The sequence below is a fragment of the Lepisma saccharinum genome, chromosome 7 (assembly GCF_977018435.1).
Source record: "Lepisma saccharinum chromosome 7, izLepSacc3.1, whole genome shotgun sequence".
Taxonomy (NCBI): Eukaryota; Metazoa; Arthropoda; class Insecta; order Zygentoma; family Lepismatidae; genus Lepisma; species Lepisma saccharinum.
Genome location: NC_139235.1, coordinates 16417253 through 16440867, shown reverse-complemented (window position 1 = coordinate 16440867; position 23615 = coordinate 16417253). Strand labels below are relative to the sequence as shown.

At 37.1% G+C, this 23615-nt stretch overlaps 1 protein-coding gene across 4 annotated transcripts in view; it reads right to left on the bottom strand.

Annotated features, from left to right (window-relative positions):
* Positions 1–23615, bottom strand: part of LOC145989744 (cell adhesion molecule Dscam2-like) — a 363117-nt gene that overhangs the window by 73349 nt on the left and 266153 nt on the right. For 3 of the 4 annotated variants that reach the window (XR_014441890.1, XM_083125027.1, XM_083125029.1), the window contains exons 7-13: positions 17539–17690; positions 16249–16359; positions 10501–10662; positions 6925–7209; positions 3831–3950; positions 2410–2586; positions 1392–1539 (exon numbers count right to left, since the gene is read on the bottom strand). Coding sequence is in view for 3 of the 4 variants with exons in the window: in XM_083125027.1 (XP_082981153.1) it covers positions 1392–1539; positions 2410–2586; positions 3831–3950; positions 6925–7209; positions 10501–10662; positions 16249–16359; positions 17539–17690 (1155 nt within the window). In the remaining variant the exon portion in view is untranslated. Of the gene's footprint in view, positions 1–1391; positions 1540–2409; positions 2587–3830; positions 3951–6545; positions 6831–6924; positions 7210–10500; positions 10663–16248; positions 16360–17538; positions 17691–23615 lie in introns of all 4 variants that reach the window. The other variant, XM_083125028.1, reaches the window with a different exon arrangement.

Genomic DNA, 23615 nt, shown 5'->3' with positions numbered 1-23615 from the left:
AGATCAGGTCACATCAAATTAAATCACTATTTAAATACAATTACTTTAGTTAATTCATCTATGTGTAAATGGAAAGCGGACCAGGAAGTTGCTCATCATGTTATATTTCAATGTTCACTTTATACCAATCTAAGGGAGATCTTATTCAAGAATCTAATAAAAAAGAAATATCTCTACCAACTTCTATATCTTCTTTAATATCGTCACCAGATATAAGAATCGTATTTATTATTTTTAAATTTTTCATGGTATTAATGTAGACATGTAAAAACTATGTATGTTCAAAATTTGTAATTTGATATAACAATATCATGTATGACTTGATTTTGATAGATACTAGGTGTAGAGCTAACATGACAGCTAAATCCAATAAAGGATGAATTAATTAAATGTTTTCTTTTTTTACGTTTCAACATGCATCCAATGAAAAGGAGAGGAACATGTGTAACAATTTAAACAACTTAACATTTTAAGAAACCTACTAATGCTAAATATAAATTAATCGCTGAAGAAAAGTAAAATTGAAAGTCTTGTTAACATATTACATGAGCGAATTATGATCTAACATGTAATCTTGTATATTTAGCAACGGTATTATTATGCGAGAATCATTAATAATAAGCAAGAGATGAAGTTTAAAGGCACGATAAACATTATATAGGCTATTGGTATCATACTGCATTTTCAATTACTTGCATACTTTTCTCAAGTTAGGAATGAATGATGAAAACATTTTTAGGAGAGAGAGGAAATAATGCATTCTAAGCAATATGTTCGACTCTTAAAAAGAGCCATTAAACTGAAAACACACGACTCCACCTTACTGCTAATGATTAGAAGTGGAGATATGTCGATCTGAACAAAACTGGAAACAGCATTTTTGGTGTTACGTTCATCTGGTTCTCATTATGAGAAATTGTAACGAAAGATAGAAATGACATGAAATAAATGTCCATTCTGTACTGGAGTTTCGACCTCAATACTTTTGGCTTCGTAGGTACTTGGAGAAACCTATAGAATATAGAGAACATAAGGACGGACGTAAAACTTGGTGATTGGCAATGTTATTGTGGAAAAGTAGAATTTTCACAAAAAGAGTTTTATCAACTAAATTCAAGAGATTGCAAACTGATTAATATGTGCACTGCAAATAAGATACAAGATGGAATTTCCTAACATAAATCTTAATAAATTGAACATTCATATGATCATAAAATAAATTTTCAGTCCCTACATCTTGAGATACATTCTAACTTTCGACTGCACAAAATTAGTTGAAACTGAATATTAGTTACATATTTCTCAGCATTACGTAACAAAACACTACATTCAACATACATTTCAAGAAATAAATACAAGCTTCAGAACGTTATTGCATTAGACGAACTAACCTAAGGTTTAAAGATGTCCTGATGTATTTCTGCCCTCTTATCCAAGTGATATTAATAGGTATGTCTCCTTCAACTTCACATTTCAAGGTTGCTATGTCACCTTTCTTCACAGTCAGTAAGCGAGACTGTACTGGGAAATGTGGGGCAGCTGCGAATGGTAACGTATCATTGAAAAACATACTAACATACGTTAATAAAGGTAAAACACCCCAACAAGACCAGTGAATATCCATCTTTTAAATCCATGAGCCAAGAAGGTTGAAAAAAAATACTTTCGAAGTTCACTCAACTTAATGCAGTTATCGTTCAAAGATTTACAAAATTCTCTCAGTTTATACATTAAAACGATTCCAATAATTTAAAATCATAATTTTCATTTTCAAACATTGATATTATATTGTACTTGTTCACAAATAGCTTCCTAAAAGTAACAACACATTATTATTGATACATAGCTGATACGATGATTATTTCAAGCAAATAATATTTTGTTTGTAAAATTTAATGTTAATGGCTAATTTGTTAGTTGTTTCAAAGTATAATATTAGTAAACTTCCGAAAATAATGAAATGTGTATCAAATCACTTGAGGCTACTACCAAATGAATAGGTTTACGAACATTTAAATGCTATTACATTTTTAAGTGAAAATTGATCTTTCATAGATGATTGTATTCAGATGTAATATGTATAAAAATTCATAAATATAAAATATTGTACTGACAAGAAAAATATCATACCAAGAACTCACTTTATCCTCGAAAACTACTGAAAGTTTATTACATTTACATGGCAACTACATTGTTAGGCTTATGGTATACACCTTACTCGAAGCAATACTACAATAACATATTACTCAATAATAGTTTCAATCATATTACTTTATTGGAAATACATATATACAACAGAGGGGAAAATTTTACAAGTTAACACTCGAAAATATATAGATATTATAGAGTATAAAATTTCATGAGAATCAATATAAGAGTGTACAACATCGTTAGAGATCTTATACTCACAGTTGACTTTCAAGTTGATAACCTTTCCAAGACCATTTCCGATTCCATTCGTAACTTGACACAAGTAGAAGCCCTCATCTTCCTCCCTCGCATTCTGTAACAGTAATGACCCATTACTGAAAAGCCTAATGGCGTGAGGTCGGCCCCTGATTTCTTGATAGTCCCCAGCCTTGCTGCCTTTGGAAGGAAAAGACGTTCTGATAATAGGAACATCCGTTTAACAATGAGACAATTAGTTTTAATAACGCCATAGAAATATTACAGGATTACAACTGGTCCTCGAATTTAAGTTAAATATCGACTTGCGTATTGAACTTTTACATTAGAACATAAGTCTTAGATTTAAAAATACCTCTTTCATTTCCATGCCAAAGAAGCTGTGAATCGAATTTGTAAGGCGTTCGGGTCCTCCACTCTTCTCGTGCTGAACCCAAACCAGTTTCTTTGTTCACATATGTGGTTTTCCAAGGAGTATTTTTGAGTTCAATTATTGTGCATGTGGTAGTATTTGCCTATCTTTTCTCAGAACACACATTTTGAGAAGAGGTTGATTGCAAATTGCAATAAATGTTATACAACTTGACGTAATCACGCGGTGTACTCTGGAAATAAATCGGGCAAACAGATATGCATGTGTTATGAAAGGCGTACGAGAAGCCTTTTAACAGCGAGAAAATTTGCATTTAATCACTTTATACTGTATGTTTATCACGGTTTCTGCAAGGCATCGGAAACGTGAAAAAGTACACATTCCTATTATAAGATCAATATAATCATACCTAAATCTCTTCAGCAAAGACCACACGCGCAATGCTCAGCGGGCATATTTTCAACGGGTCTGATCTATTTGCCCGAAATATGGCGAAATTAATTCTGGGGGAAGTTGTTCGCTGAATATAATCCATTGTTAGTCAAAGGACATTTTTGGGAGATCACGATTTGGGAGAAAATACTCCAATGCTTACTGAACTCAAAAGTGCACGAATCATGAGCCTAATGAAACAAGTTATTTTACGTACATTAGGAACGCACTAGGTGCCAGCGCCAGTCCCACTGTTTTGTTTTCGGAAAGTTTTCAGCTGAACAAATATTCTTCTGGCAGAAATAAACTATTGCAGATGTTATTGCCCATTTTAATCACATTAAAGAACATTTACAAGCCCGCTAATGTTGTGCCATGTTGCTTCACATCGCTCTCTGTTGAAATTACAGTAAAACTTCGTTAATCCGGACCACGATAAGCCGGACTTCGCTTAATCCGGACAGGCACTTAGAAATGTTAAATTACCATAACCCTGACATTCGGAACGTTCCAAGATGCGTGGCAAGTTAGCTCTTGTCTCACCATCAAGAAAATCAATCATTTACTCTGGTTCTTGAATTAATTAATTTCCAAATAGCGTTATTGTGAATAAACTTACCAGTCGCTTTCTTCCACAATATATTTGGTGTCGGAACTCCTTCAGCTTGGCAGCTTATCAATAAATGTTTGTTTCTGGCAACATTGCTATCCCCCGGCTCAACAATCCACCGAGGAGGAACTGAATTCAGAAAAGAACACATTGTTAATAGTTTCAAAAATAATCATACATATTGCACGTCATATTGAATATTAAATTACACACTAGCTTGCAAAGCTTAAAAGGGGTAAGATAAAAGTTACGGTTTCATAGAGAAATATGTCTTAGCTGTCTCCGACAGAAGTATTGTCTATTTTTAGGATCTCTTGACATTACATGCAGCATGCGAAAGCAACACATTGGTCATTAGAGGATTTAATACAACAATATTATATTTACTAATTGGTGCACAATAATAAAACTGAACTAACTCCATAGTTTTTGTTTCTAAATCATCATTATGTTTCTCTTAGTATGAGACTTAATAACTTTGTTGTAATAAGGTAGAGTTACAGGAAAGTGTAGATGCAGATATTGACGCCTAATGTTTACATACAGGTTGGTACTCGTTATGAAATATAAATATAATTGTCTGCATGCTAAAGATATGTGAGTAAAAATAAACGGGTCGAAAATGCCGACATCCGCGTCATCTGCAGTCAAGCGCGATCTCGGGTCACAACAAAAATGAACGCACTGCATTAAACTAAGGCAATTGCAAATCGTTCACCGTGGAAATTAAATATATATGTTCGAATAAAACTTCCAGAACGTAGAGATGTTATTGCACATATAAACGTAGTATTATGTCTAATAGGGCTTTAATTTGTATAAATATACGGAGCTTATCTGATTAGTTGTTGTCAAATATAAGCAATTCTAATTTTGTTTTCAAATATAGAGGAACAATTCATCCACCAATAAGGAATAAACTCGTCAAAAAGGTCATCATTAGAAACTTACAAGTATCTATTTCGCTGAGAATTATGATTTACACCCAGTTTTATTTATTTATTCCTTAATTTTGAGGGCGGATATAAGGCATTTGTCTTTTTCTCCACTCGACGATTACATTTTACTTTATCGTGTACAATACAGGAAAACGGGAAGATATTGCGCCAATATTTAAAAAGGGTATTTGGTCTTCAGCGTGGAATACATTAGAGCTGATTTATTATATCTTGTAATGAACCTGAAATATAAATGGTAAACGTTCTGCTAGAAAGACCCGAATTCATCCATTAGAAAGTCACTTTTCACTTGGCGTAATTCTACTTCACGATAATGTATGTTCGCACACTTTGCTTTCATTCATTTTTAAAGAGTTTACATGAAATAAAACCTCTATACACTGTCTAGAAGTGTTCTGTGTATCGGCAAGGTAGCTTTATCCATTTTTTTTCTCTAAGATCCCCATCAGAGAGACGTTACAAGCATATGTACAGTAATATACTATAGAACATTATAGAAATATGTTTGGTGTCGAAATATATCTTATTTCTTTTAGACTTTGGACTCTGGAATATGAACCGCTATTCTAAAACCACGACATTAAAAATTATCAGCGTTATGAAAACAATATATTTTCACTTCAGACTATTCATTCATACAGGTACGCCACAACCAAAATTGTAATTTAACAATGTTACTGTAGCGATTTTTTAGAATTATTTCCCTTTAAACCAGATAGGCAAAGAGTTTCAGGAAATCCCTTGCCCTCTCGCAGCATGTTGAGCTTCATTTCACTTGAAATTGCAAGGCCTCTCTTATGAGAAGATATTAATTGAGTAATATTGGAAACTGGGTTGACAGGGATCCGTCTTAAGCAAGAAATAGTGGCAATATAGATCACTTCACGTTAATTATGTTAGTGCAAATACTTATTTTCTTGTTGAACTTGAAGGAAATCGTTGGTAATAGAGAAGTTACACAATGAAGTATTTTTCTGCTGCCGTGTTTAGTTGGAATTAATATTAGCGACGAGAGTAATTTATAGTTTGAAGCTAATAGAAGCCTTGCTACATAGATCCTGTAACTTCTTTATTTCTCTGTATGTGTCACATAGTCCAACCATCTAACTTTTCCTAACTTTAGATATCCTAATAATATAAAGACATGATTATGAAAACAACTGCATGTTTTAAACTAAACTTCAGTTTATTGAATATTTTTCAACATGTTGAAAACATTATAAATATTGGTAACTGTAGTTTTAGACCAATTTCAGACCATACATTAACATTAAGCAAGATAATAGATTAGAATTCTGAAGAAATTGTATTAATAACGTGAGGATAAGACAAAATGCAAAGGTACTTTGAGTCTGTATGTAACACAAAGCTTTTCACAGCACAAAATAAATCATATAAGAAGCTATACATCATTAATCATGTAAAAGACAATAGGACTAACCAATTAAGTAGGAAATGCTAGAGAGTAGAAACAAATAGACAACACATAAAAGTTTTATTTCCATTCATTAATAAAAAAAACATTCATGCATCAGAAGCCACTTTGACATTAAGAAGAGAGTGGTAGTACTTTTGTGCAAAGGATTTACCTTATGAAACAAACCTTAAGCCGCCAAAGTCATCATGGACGGATGCATATCCAAGTGCCAAAGTAAAGTAAAACGCACATCACATGGTGGTATCTGGCTACAAACATGTCAAGAAGGTAGGGGGGCTTTGGGGGGGAGGAAAGATATAAAAGGAAACAACCAGTTGAAGGTTTTACCTTTCACCTGCAGCTTGGCTGTGTACCTCACCTCTGAGGCAGAATTTCTCGCTATGCAAGAGTACTCGCCAGCGTGTGCGGCTGTGACACTAGAAATAGTGAGAAGACTAGCGTAAGGTTCAGGAGCGGTCAGATTGACCCCTAGATTGGGATCTATCCTTCCGCCGTCTTTCAGCCACTCAATAGTTAGTGGACGATCTCCCTGGCTCACACCACACACCACCCGAGTACGCATGCCTTCAGTGACACCGTCTTGGAATGAAAAGGGCTCAATTTTAGGAGGAACTGGAAGAGCGAAGAGTAAACATGAGAGAAAGAAAAAAAAACGTGAAGAATAAAAATGTATACAAAACATTTAGCTAAGCGTTGATATCATTACCGTTGACCATCAATTGCTGCGTGTGCGTTACGGCGGCCGCTGCGTTCCTCGCTACGCACGTGTAGTTCCCGTTGTGCTCTGGAGACAAACGTTTAATCAACAGAATGCTATTGAACTCGTCCATGGGGGTAATGGATATCCCTTGCGTGGGGAGCAGAGGTTGGTCGTCCTTCAGCCAGCTGATGGACAGCGGTCGGTCCCCCTTTGTCACCGTGCATATCATCGTCATGCGTTCCCCGAGGTGCAGGTCTTTATCGACATAAAACGGACTTATTTTCGGAGGAACTGAAACAAGCGGAAATTTATTCATCTGTCAACAAATTATGGTAAAAAATCTCTTGATCTTTAGAAGATACCTGTGAAGAAAGCTTCATTTAAATGTCAAACGGCAAGATCAATATACAAAAGAACAATCGTAATTCTGCAAAGTTATGCATTAAATAATGAATAACTTTAATTCAACACGTATATGCACTGGAAATACCGAGTTTCTGCTATTTTATACCTCAAAGTTATGACATGACTAAAATATGCCTCGCATACATCGGTAATACATTTTTTCAGTCCACATATTATTAAAATTATATAGATAGAAATTTCATTATAGTCATCACTTAATGCAATGAAACGAAAAAATGTGGAAATCTTATGTTTGAAAGGATTCTGTGATATGAGAAGTATATTTATTTATTTATACTAAAAAGTTAAAAAATATATCGAGTGCACTCTTATGAAATAATTGAAAACATATTCATATTTATAATGTCGTATATAATAAAATTAAACTCACCTGGATATGTAAAAAGAATTGTTATATTAGAGTGCTGGAATAATCATACGCTCTTACCAAAGCATTAACGTACATTCAAAGAAGTTCTGGATGTTAGTTCAATACGTGTGGTAGACATTCGTTCAAATAAGAAAGAGAATTAAAAAATAATAATATTACTTTAAGTTTTTAATATGATGATTTCAACTGTATTACTTTCTTAAGCAGATATTGCCAAATTCAGAGAGACTTAGTGCATTGAGAAATAGACATTACCTGCTCGTGAGATCGTAAACAGAATCACTTCGTTTTGTTTTACAAACATTTAATCACATTAACACAATACGTTTTATAACACTAACAAATAATCTTTTGTAAAAATATAAACAATATGCTTAGTTCATATTGAAGATTCAGTAAGTCTGACATTAATTATGAACAAATCGAGATATTATGTACCGATTAATAAATTTATAAGTAATATGTAATTATCTGAGTTGCCTGTAAAATATTGGATTCCTACAAGATGTATTGTTGTAACTTGAATTTTGTTATTTCGTTTCTAGTTTATCTTTAAATATATAACTTTTTAATTTTGATTTCATTTTATCTATAACAATATAATAAAGTATCTAACATCTTATCATTTGTAATAAGTACTTTGTAAAACCAGAAGCGTAGCTTTGGGTCTAAATTGGGGGGGGGGGGGCAGAACGTGAACCTAGGTCACAGGAGGTTATCAAAATACCCTAAACTTGTAAATCTTAATTAACTTGAACACTTTCGAGAGTGAGTGGCCCCTTCCTCCTCGCCCCAAAGTTACGCCTCTGCGTAAAACTATCTAAACACCAGGGTTATTTTTTAAGCAAGATCCGTTTTGCAATAAAAACGAAGTAAGTAAATGTTTTTGTTTTTTTAAATAACAATTATTTTCTGAATTTCCATACACTTCTATATTTTTCTACATAATTTCCTTCCCAGTTTAAACATTTATCGTAACGAACCACGAGTTTTTGGATACCCTCTTCATAGAACTCTGACGCTGTGATGAATGATGATAGCCAGTTACTCACGGCCGTTTTTACTTCATCAGTGTCTAAACGCTTGCCGTCCAGGAAGGTATTCAGATGGCGGAAGAGGTGGTAGTAGCTAGGCGCAAGGTCTGGACTGTATGGAAGATAATCCCATACTCCCAGCCAAAATATTCGATCAGATCTTGAGTGCAAGCCGCAGCATGTGGCCTTGCATTGTCATGAATCACTACGACACCGGCTGACTTCATTCCACGCAGTTTGTTTTGGATTGCTTTTCTTAGGGTCTTACAGTAGGAAGTTGAGTTAATTGTTGTTCCTTGCGGCAAAAAGTCCACTAACAAAACACCCTGCCTGGCCTAAAACACAGTTGCCATGATCTTGCGCTTAGAAAGTGTCTGTTTTGCTTTCACTTTGACAAGCGATGATGTGTGTCGCTACTCCATCGATTGTTTTTTTGACTCAGGAGTCACATGGGACACCCATGTCTCATCTCCTGTGACGACACGATTCAAAAATGCATCACCTTCCTCGTTGTAGAGGGTCAAAAATGTTAAAGCACTTGCCAATCTTTTTTTGTGTTCCTCACTCAGCAGTTTAGGAACCCATCGACAGCACAATTTCTTGAACTGCAAGTTCTCAGATACAATTTTAAACAAAACTGACCTTGACATTTGTGGGAATTCCGATGACAAGTTGGAAATTGTGAATCTCCTGTCTTCGTGAATGTGGGTGTCAACTGCCTGCACCAACTCGTCAGTGATTACAGATGGCCGACCAGCGCGCGATTCGTCATGGACGTTTTCCCGACCTTCCTTGAACAATCTCTCACATTTTCGCACTTTACTGTCACTCATTGCATTGTCTCCGTAAACTTCACATATCTGGAGATGAATATCCGTAGGTTTCATGTTTGTTGCTGTTAAGAATCGGATGACTGACCGTATTTCACAGTTGGCGGGGCGCTCGATTTTCTTAAACATTTTAACGAAGCGTACAGACTGACGCCGTGAATGCAAATGGCGTCGGATGCTGCTCAACGAATGCCGGGAGCCTGCGCGCGCACTCATTCCCACGCGCACGCGCAATTCACAAACAGACCTTGCGCCTAGCGACTACTACTAACTGGCAATCATCACAGGCGGGAGAGTTCTATGAGGAGGGTATCCAAAAACTCATAGTTCGTTACGATAAATGATTATACTTTCAAGGAAATTGTGTGTAAAAATAGAGTAGTGTATGTAAATTTAGGAAATAAATAGCTTTTTGAAAAACGTTTACTTACTTCGTTTTTATTACAGAACGGACCTTACTTAAAAAATAACCCGTATATAGTATAAGTGGAAGGTATCAGTATCCTGTCTGTTGCTTTGTGAATTCACTTGGGAGTAGATCAAACCAAAGACTGCATTTGCATATGTTAAAAGTTGCAAATGCAATCGATAAATGAAATTACTATCATAATTAATCGAATATGTATAAAAGTATTTTTAATCTAATAACAAAAATTTAAATATTCTATCATTTCTACAAGAAAAGTTATATTTATATTCAAAATTTTCACATAAGCTACGCAAACAATGCTTTCTTATGTAACATTGAAAAATATTATAACTTAACACAAAAATATCTTTATGAAAAATTTCATTCTTTGAAAGCTCACCATTGGAATATTATAAACATATTCAAGTATAAACAAAAGTTGTTGAAAACTTAAAGTACTGCACAATTGTAGTTAAAAAGCTTAATGCAAGATAGTGATATGTAAGTGATTACCAATGACGGCAACCTCTCCACTTCGGCGGGAACTATGGCCTTGCTTGTTTATCGCTGAGCACGTGTAGACCCCTGCATCTGTGGAGGAGTGGACTCGTTCGATGACCAGGGTGCCATTGTCATACACCTTCTGTCGCAAGTCTTCTGGCAGTTCCCTTCCACCTGCAAGAACATATTGTATTTTTTGATGTATTGTATCCATCAAAAAAATCTGGACATAAGAAACTTACAACTAAGTGTTGATATAGGACACCATTCATTTACGATCTCTTACAGGGAAAAGGCCTCCCCGATGGCGCAGAGGTAGCATCGTCGCCTTGTAATCAAGGGGTCCCGGGTTCGATTCCCAGTAGAGGCACATAGTGATTCGGATCCCACTTTAAACTGTAGGTCCAGTCCCGATTAGCCTTACTGTGCATAAAGTGGACTTAAAACAACAAATCAATCCAATCAATCTTACAGGGGAAAGGTTGTGTGATTGTAAATGCCCAGAAAATGTCCCATATATTGTGTAATTTATGCAAGGATATTGCTAGATTTCGTGGCGGTGTTTTGATCTTAACGTGCTGCGGTCTGTGATCCCAGGATCGAACCCTGACCAAGACATTTGTCTCATCGCCCATTCCATTAGCTCATCATTGTTTCCTCATCGAAGCTATTAATCCAAGAGGAGGAAAAGTGACTTAAAACATATAGTTAATAAATTTAATAAATTAGTAGAAACTGTGTGCAAATCTTTCTACCCGAGATTATCCTTCCGGCCAATCGCATCCAAGTCTTCAGTACGACACTTAAAACATCCTAATGAGCAGTATACAAAAGAAATTGCTTATGATACCTATCATCTGACTGCAGAAAATCTTATAAAAATAATTCCAAGTTACTCTGTACGTACAAGGTGATAAATAACAGACTGGAAATTACGAGTTGTTTTGTTTTATTTTACAATGCCTTCATTTGCTTATTGTGCCGCTAGAATGAGGCTCGTGTAGCGCCTGGAAGTAGGTCGCTTGCCGGCGAAATTGGATGTAAGTAACACATCAACTCAAGTGCATTTGGTAGTTTTCCAAGCCGAGGTTTCGTCAAGTTTCTCTTCAGTAAGCACACTGCTGAACACTGCACTACAGTAGAGCTAACTCGGACAAACGACCATAGAAAATACAACTACAGGGTGAGTCGAAAGTCTCTGACCACCCTTTATAAAGTGAAAGGGAGTGTAGATTTCAGCAATTGGTTATGGTAGTAATAACTTTATGTTAGGCGCAGGGGAAAACTATCTTGGTGACCGCCATCATGGATCCAACTTCATTTCTTTAAATGAGAAGGGGTGCATGTGTGGTATGGTTTTGGGCTAGAATTTCACCAGGAATTCAGTGGTGAAGTCAGATTTATGAACAGAAGAAACGTGGAAAAGAATTGCAAGGAAACTCCCTCTCTCTCTCTCTCTCTCTCTGCGATTTGATTTTGAATTTATTTGATTTGATCGCTTATCTGCCTTTCTTGCTAATTGCGAAGATGAGGATGAATGATGATGAGATGAAATGGATGAAAGGACTATCACAAATCGGAAAGGACAGCCCCACGGAGGATTATACTGGCCGTGTGTCCAGATTCCAGATCCTCGACAGTCTGGTCTGTCTATCCAAGTATCTATTCAGCTCTTTCATACAGATACATACAATATAAATACATGCACATTTATGCTAAAACATAAATATGATACATGTAATGTATCATACACAATCTTAATATTGATAAAAGCACACTTTAAGTCAATAATCTTCAGTGCACCTAATCCTTATTTTAGTTTAATCGTGATGAGAATGAATTGACGAAATTGGTAGGAATGAACACATTGAAACGTCCACAGCTTCCACAAGATCCGCTACATTAACCGCTCGCTTTGTAATGAGGAATGATACCCATTCCGTCTGGAAGATTGGTTCTGTGAAAGAAATATTCACAGATTGATTGGTCTGGTTTATTTTACTTCGCATTTCTGCTGATTCGCGTAAGTGATGATGAAATTGATAATGCCCAGGCCAGGACTCGAACCCGGGAACCCTGATGTCGTAGCGCGCTGTGCTAACCAATCCACCACGGGGACAGACGTATCAAAGAAACATTAACATCATATGATTACTGTACCACATTTGATTACCATAATTTGACAAACGAGATACGCATTTGGGAATAGTAGAAGAATGTGGGACCTGCATAAAACATGAATTCGATTTTCATCATGGAGTCCATGCATTGTTAACTTTCCACAAGCCTCTAATTCGATCGATTGAACACATTAATAATTCCAGAGCTCAGATTGCGTATTGCGGTAATGAAATCAAAGTGAGTACTTCCTACATGGAATTAGTTTCCATGTGAGAGAGCGACAAAAATAGACTTTCACTTAAAAAATGTGTCTGCTTGTTGGAGGGTATTTGCATATGAGAACAGGTTTGTTACGTTCATGTTTTTTTACTCGAAATAAGTAAACTGCCATGATGAATGAACAATTAAAATGCATATGTGAATAATAATATGCCAGCTGCTACAAGTATCAAATCGGGGACCTCACATTACAAGGTGATACCCTAGCGTGGAGGTCAGAAATTGTCCTAAATAACAAAATGCAAATACTATTCCTTATTGTCATACAGGAAAATTTCATTCTTCCATTGATAAATAATCGGTCTTTGTGAAGCACAGGAAAGGAAGTAATGAGTTGATAGAGAGAAAGAACGAAATAAAAAGGAAAGAAAGCATGAAATAGACAAAAAGAGAAAGGTGAAAATAAAGAAAGAAAGAACGAAAGGAAAGGTGAAAAGAAATAGTGAAAAGAGGAAAAGGTGGAAATAAATAAGGAGAAAGAGAACGCAAGGAAAGGAAAAAGAAAATAAGGGAATAAAGAAAAGGTGAAAAGAAAGGAAGTGAGAAGAACGAAAGAAAAGGATAAAAGAAGTAAATACAGAAAATAGAAATTTTCAAATTCCATCACTGTATGCGGAAAACAAAAGTTTTGCATTAATGTAATGATTCCACCTTTATTTCATCAATGACACCCGTCTTGTGCTAGTGTTTGGATACTTTCAGCACTATACTCTGACCCATTTAACTGTGGAGCAGGCAAACTAAAAGAAGTCTGCGCAAGTAGTGACGCGAGACGGCTCCACCAATGAACACGTGAGAGGAATGGAATTGCGTGAAGGGTGGGTGGAAAGCGACTGTAGTTACCAGCCTTCCCAGCAGCGTGTACTGCTTCGCTCTGTCTACTCGATTTCCTTCACTTCACTTCTCTGACGCCATGCGCGGCGGCCTTGCTCCACAGTTATCTGGGCCAGGGTATAGTAGACCATTTGTCAACTATGGAACAAACACAACTGAGAAATCATTCGGGAAAACAGTTAATTAACCTTTAAAACAATTGCACCCTACTTCGCGTCTGAAGTTCTATTTTAAAATAACACATTGTTTATTTGTTTATTGTACTCTGGTCCAACGGTTTTACAAAGAGCTCCCAGAGTAACGTCGTTGCTCTGTCCATTATCTGTCCCGGGTTCGATACCCGCTGCAGGCACATAGTGGTTCGGATTCCACATTAAACTCTAGGTCCAGTCCCGATTGGCAAAAGCTGATTTCGTCAACTTTATTCGTTTGGAGGTACGTAGATCACATTTCTCGTATACTCTGTCCATGGGATCTGTGGAGCGAGGCCGTGCATAACGCAAGAGATAGGTAGAAATCGAACCTGCGGAGCATAGCAGTGAGTGCTGCTGCAAACGGCTGGTCATTTCCTCTCTCACGACTTTTATTGGTAGATCCCTCTCGAGTCAGCACTTGGGCAGAGACTTATTTTCGTCCGCGCGCTCCAAAGATTCCAGGGACGGAGTATAGTATGGAAACGTCCTTGCCCGTCAAATACCAATCGAGATTATATAATAACTACTGTACAACCGTACAAATCTGGATGCTACTAACGCCTCTTTGAAACATTAACACAGGTCGAAGTTGAGGTCATTACCCTCAATGATGACAAAAAAATATAGACAAAGTTGCATTGTTGAAACAGATTCAATGTACTTTTCATTTCACTGACATTCGAAGAGCACTCGAACATTATAGACTCCCTAATGTAAACCTGATTCAGTGCAGAACGACCTGTAGGTTTGAGAACCCTTTAATCGTACTAATTAGCTCTTTGTAATCTGAGAATGGGTAAGTTCTGCTAGTTGTTCAAAAACTGAAAGGAAGCTTTGTTAACTTCTCATCAAAGTTATAATTGCTGTCATGCGGGAACACAGGCTTAGTCGGATATTGTTCCCTGTCTTTCTTGTACACAAACTTCTATTCAGACACGAATTACACTTTCTCATAGAGAGAATAGAAGCGGAACACTACTGGCATGAACGTTCGGAAGGGAGCAAAAAGGGGGGGGGGGGCACAGCCCTCTCGTGGAGAATGGATGCAGACCTAAAATTATATATTTCACACACAAATTTATTTTCAGTCACAGTAGATTTATGTTGATTGTCAGAAGGACTCACAAAGAACACCCATTTAGAGGCCGGGATTCGAACCTGGGACCCGTGGCGTCGCAGTACTGTGTACTAAGCACTACTCCACGAAGGTCGGCAGGGACCCGTTGATTACAAGGTACCGACGTTACCACTACACCATCAAAGATGCATTATTTCCGAAGCCTCTGCAAATACGAATCAAAGGAACACGTCTCTTCATTTTAACAACATTGATGTTGAAGATTAGGCACATACAGGAGATGTACTACGCAGAAATTTTCAGCGACAGGCTCGACCAGGACTCGAACCCGAGTCTCTAGACATATCGTGCCATTGCTACAACTACTGAGCTACCGAACCGGCCTGGTCTCTCCTGATCTTTCGCTGTCGCTGTTTTACCTGCGTAGAATCGAGATCGTGGAATCGACGCAGGTAAAACAGCGACAGCGAAAGATCAGGCGAGGCCAGTCCGGCTCGGTAGCTCAGTGGTTAGAGCAATGGCACGGTATGTCTACAGACCTGAATTAGGGTCGAGCCTGCATTTTTCGCTGAAAATTTCTACGTAACTTTGATGTTATTAGTGAAATGGCCTATCCTCTGTTGTTGATCCATTATCACTAATGCATATTCTTTTTATGATAGTGGATATAGTTCCAAATAGCAGTCGAACGTGCTGTAATTTAATCTATGACACACACACACACACACACACACAGTGTAGAGATGAGGAAAAAGCGAGTGGACGGAGGAAGACAGTAAGGACTCGTACAGTGGGATCCATGAGTATTACAGTGCAAATTCTCCATGACTATTTTCATTATTTTTTTCTCTCACATCCTGTGTTTTTTAAGCGAGGGATTTTTATGTACGCTGGGGCAGAAGTTATCAACAGAATGTTTTGAGTTTTCTTTTAATTCTTACAGCTCTTATTGGGTCAAATAAAGTGCACGAACATGGTGATGGACAATTTGCACGGTAATACTCATGGATCCTACTGTACAAACGGCTTGAAGCTGCTGCCTCGTTGCCCGCTCCATTCAATCCCTTTCCATCTCAAACAGTCATTGGTCGAGAGAGTCCTACTTGCGCAGAGGATTTCTTTTCGTTCGTTTGCTCCAGAGATTTCCGGGACAAAGTATAGTAACACTGCTTTAAGGTGAGATCTACAGATATATTCGTTGATCAAAGTTTGGGAATTCCAATATGTTCTTCAACATAGACAAATATGACTTACCTCTTTCCCAGCGAATAGTTTCAATAGGAAATCCAGCGACGGGACACTTCAGAACGAGCGTTTCCCCAGCAACCGCAGTGACTTTCGGTATTGGTCGAACGAAAGGCATTCCTAGAAAGAAAAAATAATAAATGTTCCTTTCTCGAAACGATTTTCGTTCGAATTAAGATGTAAGACATAAGACGAAAAGAAAGAGAGTTTAAGTGGGGCAGCTCAAACCTGAGAAACAATTTCTATATGTCACAACATTCACGAATTTTCACTGTGACAGATAAGTGTGACCAATGATTTGTTAGAAAGCAGAAATTTGATATTGGAGGCAAAGACACGAGATGAAAAGATAAAGAAAAAAACATATACAAACCAAATATTTTTTGTAACAAGTATTTTTAGTAAAAATGTGATAGGCTAACAATGAAACTGGAAAATGGAAGCTAAATAAAAAAACAACATTAATATAAGCAATACTCCATGTTTTATTCGCATCCCGATTTTTCTTCCATCTCTCTCTCGTTAACTGCGATAGAAGACAAGAATAGGGCTTCTCCTTCTCTCTCTCCCTTTATTTCCCTATTCTTTCTCTTTCTTGTTTCATTTCACTATATCTTTCGTTCTCTCTTTTTCTTTATCCTTCTCTCTCATTATCTTTTCTCTTTCTCTCTCGGATTTTTATTCCCTTTTCTCTGTCTTGTCTTTTCAATTTCTCTCTTTGCCTTTTCTCTCTGCTTTTCTTTCTCATTTTGTGTTTTCTTTTCTCTTTTTCTCTTCTCTCTCTTTGTCTTTTCATTTTCTGTATTTTTTCTTTCTCTCTTTGTCTTTTCCTCTTTTCTCTGTCTTTTCTCTTTCTCTCTCTTTGTTTGTCTTTTCTCTTTCTCTCTTATTATGCACCCGAGTCAAATTAGAAGTTGAGTATTTTGCATTGCAGAATTTTGAGAGAAGCAACACGACTAAAATACACGAATTAACCGAGATGGAATGAAATGCTGTTCAGCAACCTTACAAAATGCTAAAAATGAAATTAAGAACTTAAGAAATACAAAAAGTACCAATAAGCCAAAAGTAACAGGTAAAAGCACGGAATTAAACAAATAATCTCAATAAAAAATCAACCAATTCCTCATTTTTGTACGAAGATAAGAGAAGGGATAGATTAACTATAAAAAGTATATCTTAAAATAATTTATTACTTATATTATTAGAGTTCTACTTTTCTTGTTCCCCCAATTCCTATGACTTTTTTATGAACCTTCCCTCTGGGCACCCAATGATCTAATCAATTTTATTAATTACCGTAAACGTTGAGTCTAGCAGAGTGGCTGGATTTCCCGGCCCTGTTCTCCGCCGTGCAGGAGTATTCTCCCCCATCCTCCACTTTCACACTGCTTATGTTAACGAGGCTGATGACGTCACCATTAACGGTCACATACTGGCCAATCACGAATCTGAAAGGAAGAAAAATAATTATTAGTGGTAGAACTGTTGTGGAATCTGCAGATATGAAACTTGGAGAGCTTTGGGATGAAAACCACAATCGAGGCTTGTCACTTGGAAACGAACCTACAGAAATAAATGCAACCTTTTGTACCGAAGTGGCATGACGAGCTGCATGTGTCGCTTGCATGTCACTCGGAGTGAGAAGTTTTCTCAGAGTGAATGTTTTGTATCCTCGGACTGCTGCTTACGCATGTTCATTGAATATATATATATACTCACGCGGTATATATATATATATATATATACCGCGTGAGGCACCTAAAAGTACCACCTGAAATAGCGAAGAAACCAGAAACAGTAGCGATGTGAGGTTTGCGGGAAACAATAATATCGAATGGGGCTCGTAAATCGGAGGTATGGGGTGGGTCGAAAAATATCGACAAATGGGGCATCTGGAGCAAAGTCATATATTTTTTAAATGGAACGATATACAAAAACATGCATAATATAAAAGAGCACACGCAGAGAAACACAACGCCGGTGGTTTTATGCATCTACTGCACATAGGAACGAAGATATGGCCATGTGAAAATATGTAAACAAACTAACAAGTTGTTTGCTTTGATGTCCTGTATACGAATCTGTGGTCCGTGGGCGCCATTAAAATGACACCCTGTATACAGGGTGACTGGTAATTAGATGTATTCCCTGAAAGGGGTTAAAGTAGAGACAATTTGCAATAAATTTGACCATATGATACCCCGTCCGAAAATTAATAGTTTTCGAGATAATCGAATTTTTATTGTTTTCTTTTTAAAAGATGACAATTTTCCACATAAAAAGGTGAATTGAGAAAAAACTGCTCATTGTATGGAAATTATTTCAGCGTATTCTGATAGATAACTAACAAATAAGTGGTTCGTTGAAGAAAAAAAAGGTTTTTCCCAAATAACAATCACATGTAAGTAACGGGTGGGTCTAAAGTTACAAGTGATGATAAAAAAAAATGCACTCTTCGTTTACTTGGCAACGTATTAATAACAAAAATGGTATGACACGAAGCGTACAAATTACTAAAATTACTTCCTTGTGTCATCAGCTATCCAACAAGGTACAAATGTTGCTAACATTCACATTTCTGTACAAGAAATAATATTTCATTCATCTTTATGTGGCCAAGGGTCCCGGGTTCGAATCCTGGTCGGGCTTGGTTGTTTGTGAATGTCCATTCATCATTTCATCATTTCATCAATCATCCCCATCTTCGCAAATTAGCCAAGAGGCACAAAACGCGAAGTAAAATAAACTAAATCAAATCAAATCAAATCTTTATGAGAATGGAATCAATGAACAATACAATTAAAGAACATTACACGTCTTGCTTAAAGTGGGCACCTCCGTTACGAATGCAGGTTTTTACGGACATTTGTTCTCTTAACTCGTGATATGATGGTATCCTTGATGTGTTGACCAGCTGTTAAGATCCTCTCCCTGAGCTCTTCTTGCGAGTTTACCGGTGTCTTGTCATGTGGCTCGAAATGTAAAAGTCGCAAGGCGTCAAATCGGGGGATGGAGCCGGCCAGGGAATCGGGCCGCCTCGGCTAATCCATTTCTTTAGGTAATTTTCATCCAGCCACTGTCGCACGCCCAGGCAGAAGTATGGATGGGCGTCATCAACAATCAGTTTATCGAACCATTTTTCCTGCCCCAAATCTTAAATGGCATCACTTATGAACATTTTTTGAGGAACGGGATGGCAATGTTGTGGGAGGATGTGCCTCTAGCTACAAGACGTGACATGATTTATCAGCATGATGACTGCCCAGCTCGATCCCCAGATCGATTTGACTCCTTGCGACTTTTACATTTGGAGCCACATGAAAGAATTAGTTTACAAGACACCGGTAAACTCGCAAGAAGAACTCAGGGAGAGGATCTTAACAGCTGGTCAACACATCAAAGACACCATCACATCACGAGTTAAGAGAACAAATGTCCGTAAAAACCTGCGTGCCTGCATTCGTAACGGAGGTGACCACTTTGAGCAAGACGTGTAATGTTCTTTAATTGTATTGTTCATTGATTCCATTCAAATGAAGATGAATGAAATATTATTTCTTGTACAGAAATGTGAATGTTAGTAACATTTGTACCTTGTTGGATAGCTGATGACACAAATAAGTAATTTTAGTAATTTGTACGCTTCGTGTCATACTATTTTTGTTATTAATACGTTGCCAAGTAAACGAAGAGTGCATTTCTTTATCATCACTTGTAAGTTTAGACCCACCCGTTACTTACATGTGATTGTTATTTGGGAAAAACTTTGTTTTTCAACGAACCACTTATTTGTTAGCTATCAGAAAACGCTGAAATACGTTCAATACAATGAGCAGTTTTTTCTCAATTCACCTCTTTATGTGGAAAATTGTCATATTTTAAAAAAACAATAGAAATTCGATTATCTCGGAAACTACTAATTTTCGGACGGGGTATCATATGGTCAAATTTATTGCAAATTGTCTCTACTTTAACCCCTTTCAGGGAATACATCTAAATACCAGTCACCCTGTATATGATTTGATTTGCTTTATTTTACTTCGCCTTTTGTGCCACTGTTGACTAATTTGCGAAGACTGGGATGAGTGATGATATGATGAAATTGATGAATGGACACTCACAAATATCCATGCCCCAGGCCAGGATTCGAGACCGGGATCCCTGGCGTCGTAGCGCGATATGCTAACCACTCCGCCACAGGGGCCGGCATATATTTGTTAGACATTGGAGGGCAAGGTGGGTTTGTCGCATGCAACTTCGGTGTGAAATCTCAGTCCCGCGTGTCACTTCGCTCTGATATCTCCTTTAAGGGCAGGAAGAACAGTTTGTGTCCGGTCAGACGCGAGGACCTTAAACTGGTCCTCCCTCCCAAACCTTTCCCCGCGACGAGCTGGGTAGAGAGAGATCTGTGCGCTGGATGGTCGTAGGAGGGGAATAAAACTTAGGATTACGCTTATGGGAGTATCTTGGGAATATCAAATAGAAAAACATAGTAACGGAAAGAGAACAGGCTTAAGATTTCATTTCCGGATGGAAAAGTCGAAATGACCATTTGATTAGACGTAATTTGAAGTTGCCGCTCCATTAGGAATAGGCTATATGGGATCCTTGTACTTATTCGTCATATTTTTCACAGATCGCATCTGGCTTAATGATCAACATTTAAAAACCGGTTCCACTTCCAACATGGGGAGGAATTCATGCTCTCTTTTGCCTCTGTGGTTTGTTTCGTAGCAGATTACATTTCGACGTTATGTAAATAAATGTCCATATGGTGCAAAACTGTCTCTCATAGCTTTAATAACAGTCCTTGAAATGTAATTGGTTCAAGTCTTACAAGTAACTTTATTCAGTACACACTTTCAGTGTTTGGATATAACACGATACTTGTAGTAATGTTGATAGAAGTAAACATTATTATTAATTAAGAACTTATATGTTTAGCACCGTTACTTTCCGATGTGAGTAGCTCAGTGAATGCTTCCCTCGGAAACGTTTACAACACATGCATTTCAACTTGCACAAAAATCTTACACAGAAGAAAACAATTTCATCAGGAATGTTTCCAATTTACGAGTACTAATCAGGAAAATTTAAAAATATATATTGGCGGAATTATAGATATATGGTACATAAGTACAAATATGATGAAAATATATCGTATCACGGCGTGACTCGAACCCGGGACCCCTGGCGTCATAGCACAATAGGCTAATCATTTTGCCAAGGGGTCCGGCTGAGGCGATGGAAGTGACTCATTACAAGCATAATACACCGGCTATCTTCAGTGGATTTCAAAACTCCGCTGGCACTGGAATCGACAGGAAATTACTTGGAATAGCGCAACGTCAGCCTTATACAAAAAGTACGGTTAACGACAGGTTGGAACTGGCTCAACGGCTTTAACGATCGGAAATTTGAATCCCCCTTAAATAGATCGCGATAACAGATCCAGCTCTCAGTTGTAGTCCAAAAGTTATAGAGTAAACAGTTGTTGTCTCCAAGTTGTACTTTCAATATCGGTGCTACGCTAAGGTCAGAAGAGGGGAGTTCCTCTCCCTAACGACGTTTCATTTCAGGACCGTGCCGTATCTACCAAATCAGCGGAGACGATCATCTCTACAAGAATCTTCCGCGCCATGTTGGAATCTTATTGTATATGTTAAAGGGAATTTATTTTAGACAGTGAGAAATACTGAATCTCAGAAAAATGACCCAAAGAAAGTAACTACAAGAAGATACAAATATACTTTTCATTACGTGCACAGGCAGGAGGGACGGGGGTCATCGAAATTTTGAGAAAATCAATGCTTTCAAATGAAATCAGTAAAGATCTCGGGAAAACCCAAAGAGATTAAAAATCGTAATTGAAATATTTTGTTGTGCAAGAAAGCAGCTATGTAACATCTAACTTTAAAATTCCAACCCCTTACGAAAATGAATTCTGCCTACTCTAGTGTTTGTAATGATTTAGTAAATTATGACGAAGGCATTCCCTTTTTTACACTATTGATCTTGTACTTCAAACTTTTTGATTTTAAAATACTAAATTTTCTGCATGAAAATGAAGATATTCCTTTCATAAGATATTATCTGAGTGCTTCAGAAAGGACTCACGTAAAGTTCAATCCCTAGCAGAATTTTCTTCTCAAAGTTTTCCATAGATCAACGAGGAACTAGCGACATAATTAGTTGCCTTAATGCTTTAGGCAATCATACAAGGGAGAAGCAGGTTGCATTAAATCCCGGTTATTATACGACGACCAAAGATTTAACAAGTTTTAAACTTCTTTCAAACATCTAACATTAGAGTAACATTACATTGTGGGATTAAAAATTTAGGTATGCTCATTTAATATTTTTCATTATTCCTTCTTCAATTCTTAGCCGTTGCCTAGGCCTTCTATTGTCATAGGTTCTATCTCCACCAACGACAAAAAATAAATTGTTCAATTGAAGACGAGAGAAGACACATCACGCTAATAAAGAACCATTGTAACTGAAATGCAGAACATTCTTCGTCTTTAACGAGTGTTCAGAGCACAAACCTTCTAAACATTTGATGTAACGTAGAAATGATTTCGTTCAATATACAGGGTTATTAAAAAACATAGAGCAGATTTCAAATGTTTATTTCTCACGAACTATAAAAGATAGAAACACGTGCCATACATCAATGGATAGAGGAAGGTTCAAAATGTTATTGTTGAAAGTTTTAATGTATGTACTCAACATGAGCACCATGTGTTGCCCGACAAACATGAGACGGTACTCCATTTCTTGCCACACACGAACTAACTGGTCCCTAGTTATTCAATTGATAGCTACAACAATTCGATGTGTATTGAATGGAACTAATAGGCAGGATTTAAAACTTTGAACCTTCCTCTATCCATTGATGTATGACACGTGTTTCTATCCTTTACAGTTCGTGAGAAATAAACATTTGAAATCTGCTCTTTCTTTTTGAATAACCCTGTACTATAAAAGTTATTTTATGTTACGTTAAGAATGTTGATCCCTTGCACTATGTTAGCCAATTATTGTAAGGACAACCAAATTATTTCTGATTCAACATTCATAGTAATGTCATTCTTTATTAGTTTCATTCACTCGTCACACACACACACACATTCAATTGAACGTGGTATCGCATAACGTCCAGTTGATTTAGGGTGATTTCTCATGTTCTTCAAGTTACATTACATAGGCGCAATTAGGGACCTAACTTTCAGTGGGGGAATTGAACTTGGAGCATAACTTGGGGAAGGGGGAAGGAGGAAGAATCAAAAAGGTTTCAAGCCCATAAGAATCATCCAGGATTATTTTCCTAAATAACTCGTTACCAGTGGCGAAGCGTCCTATGAGGCCAG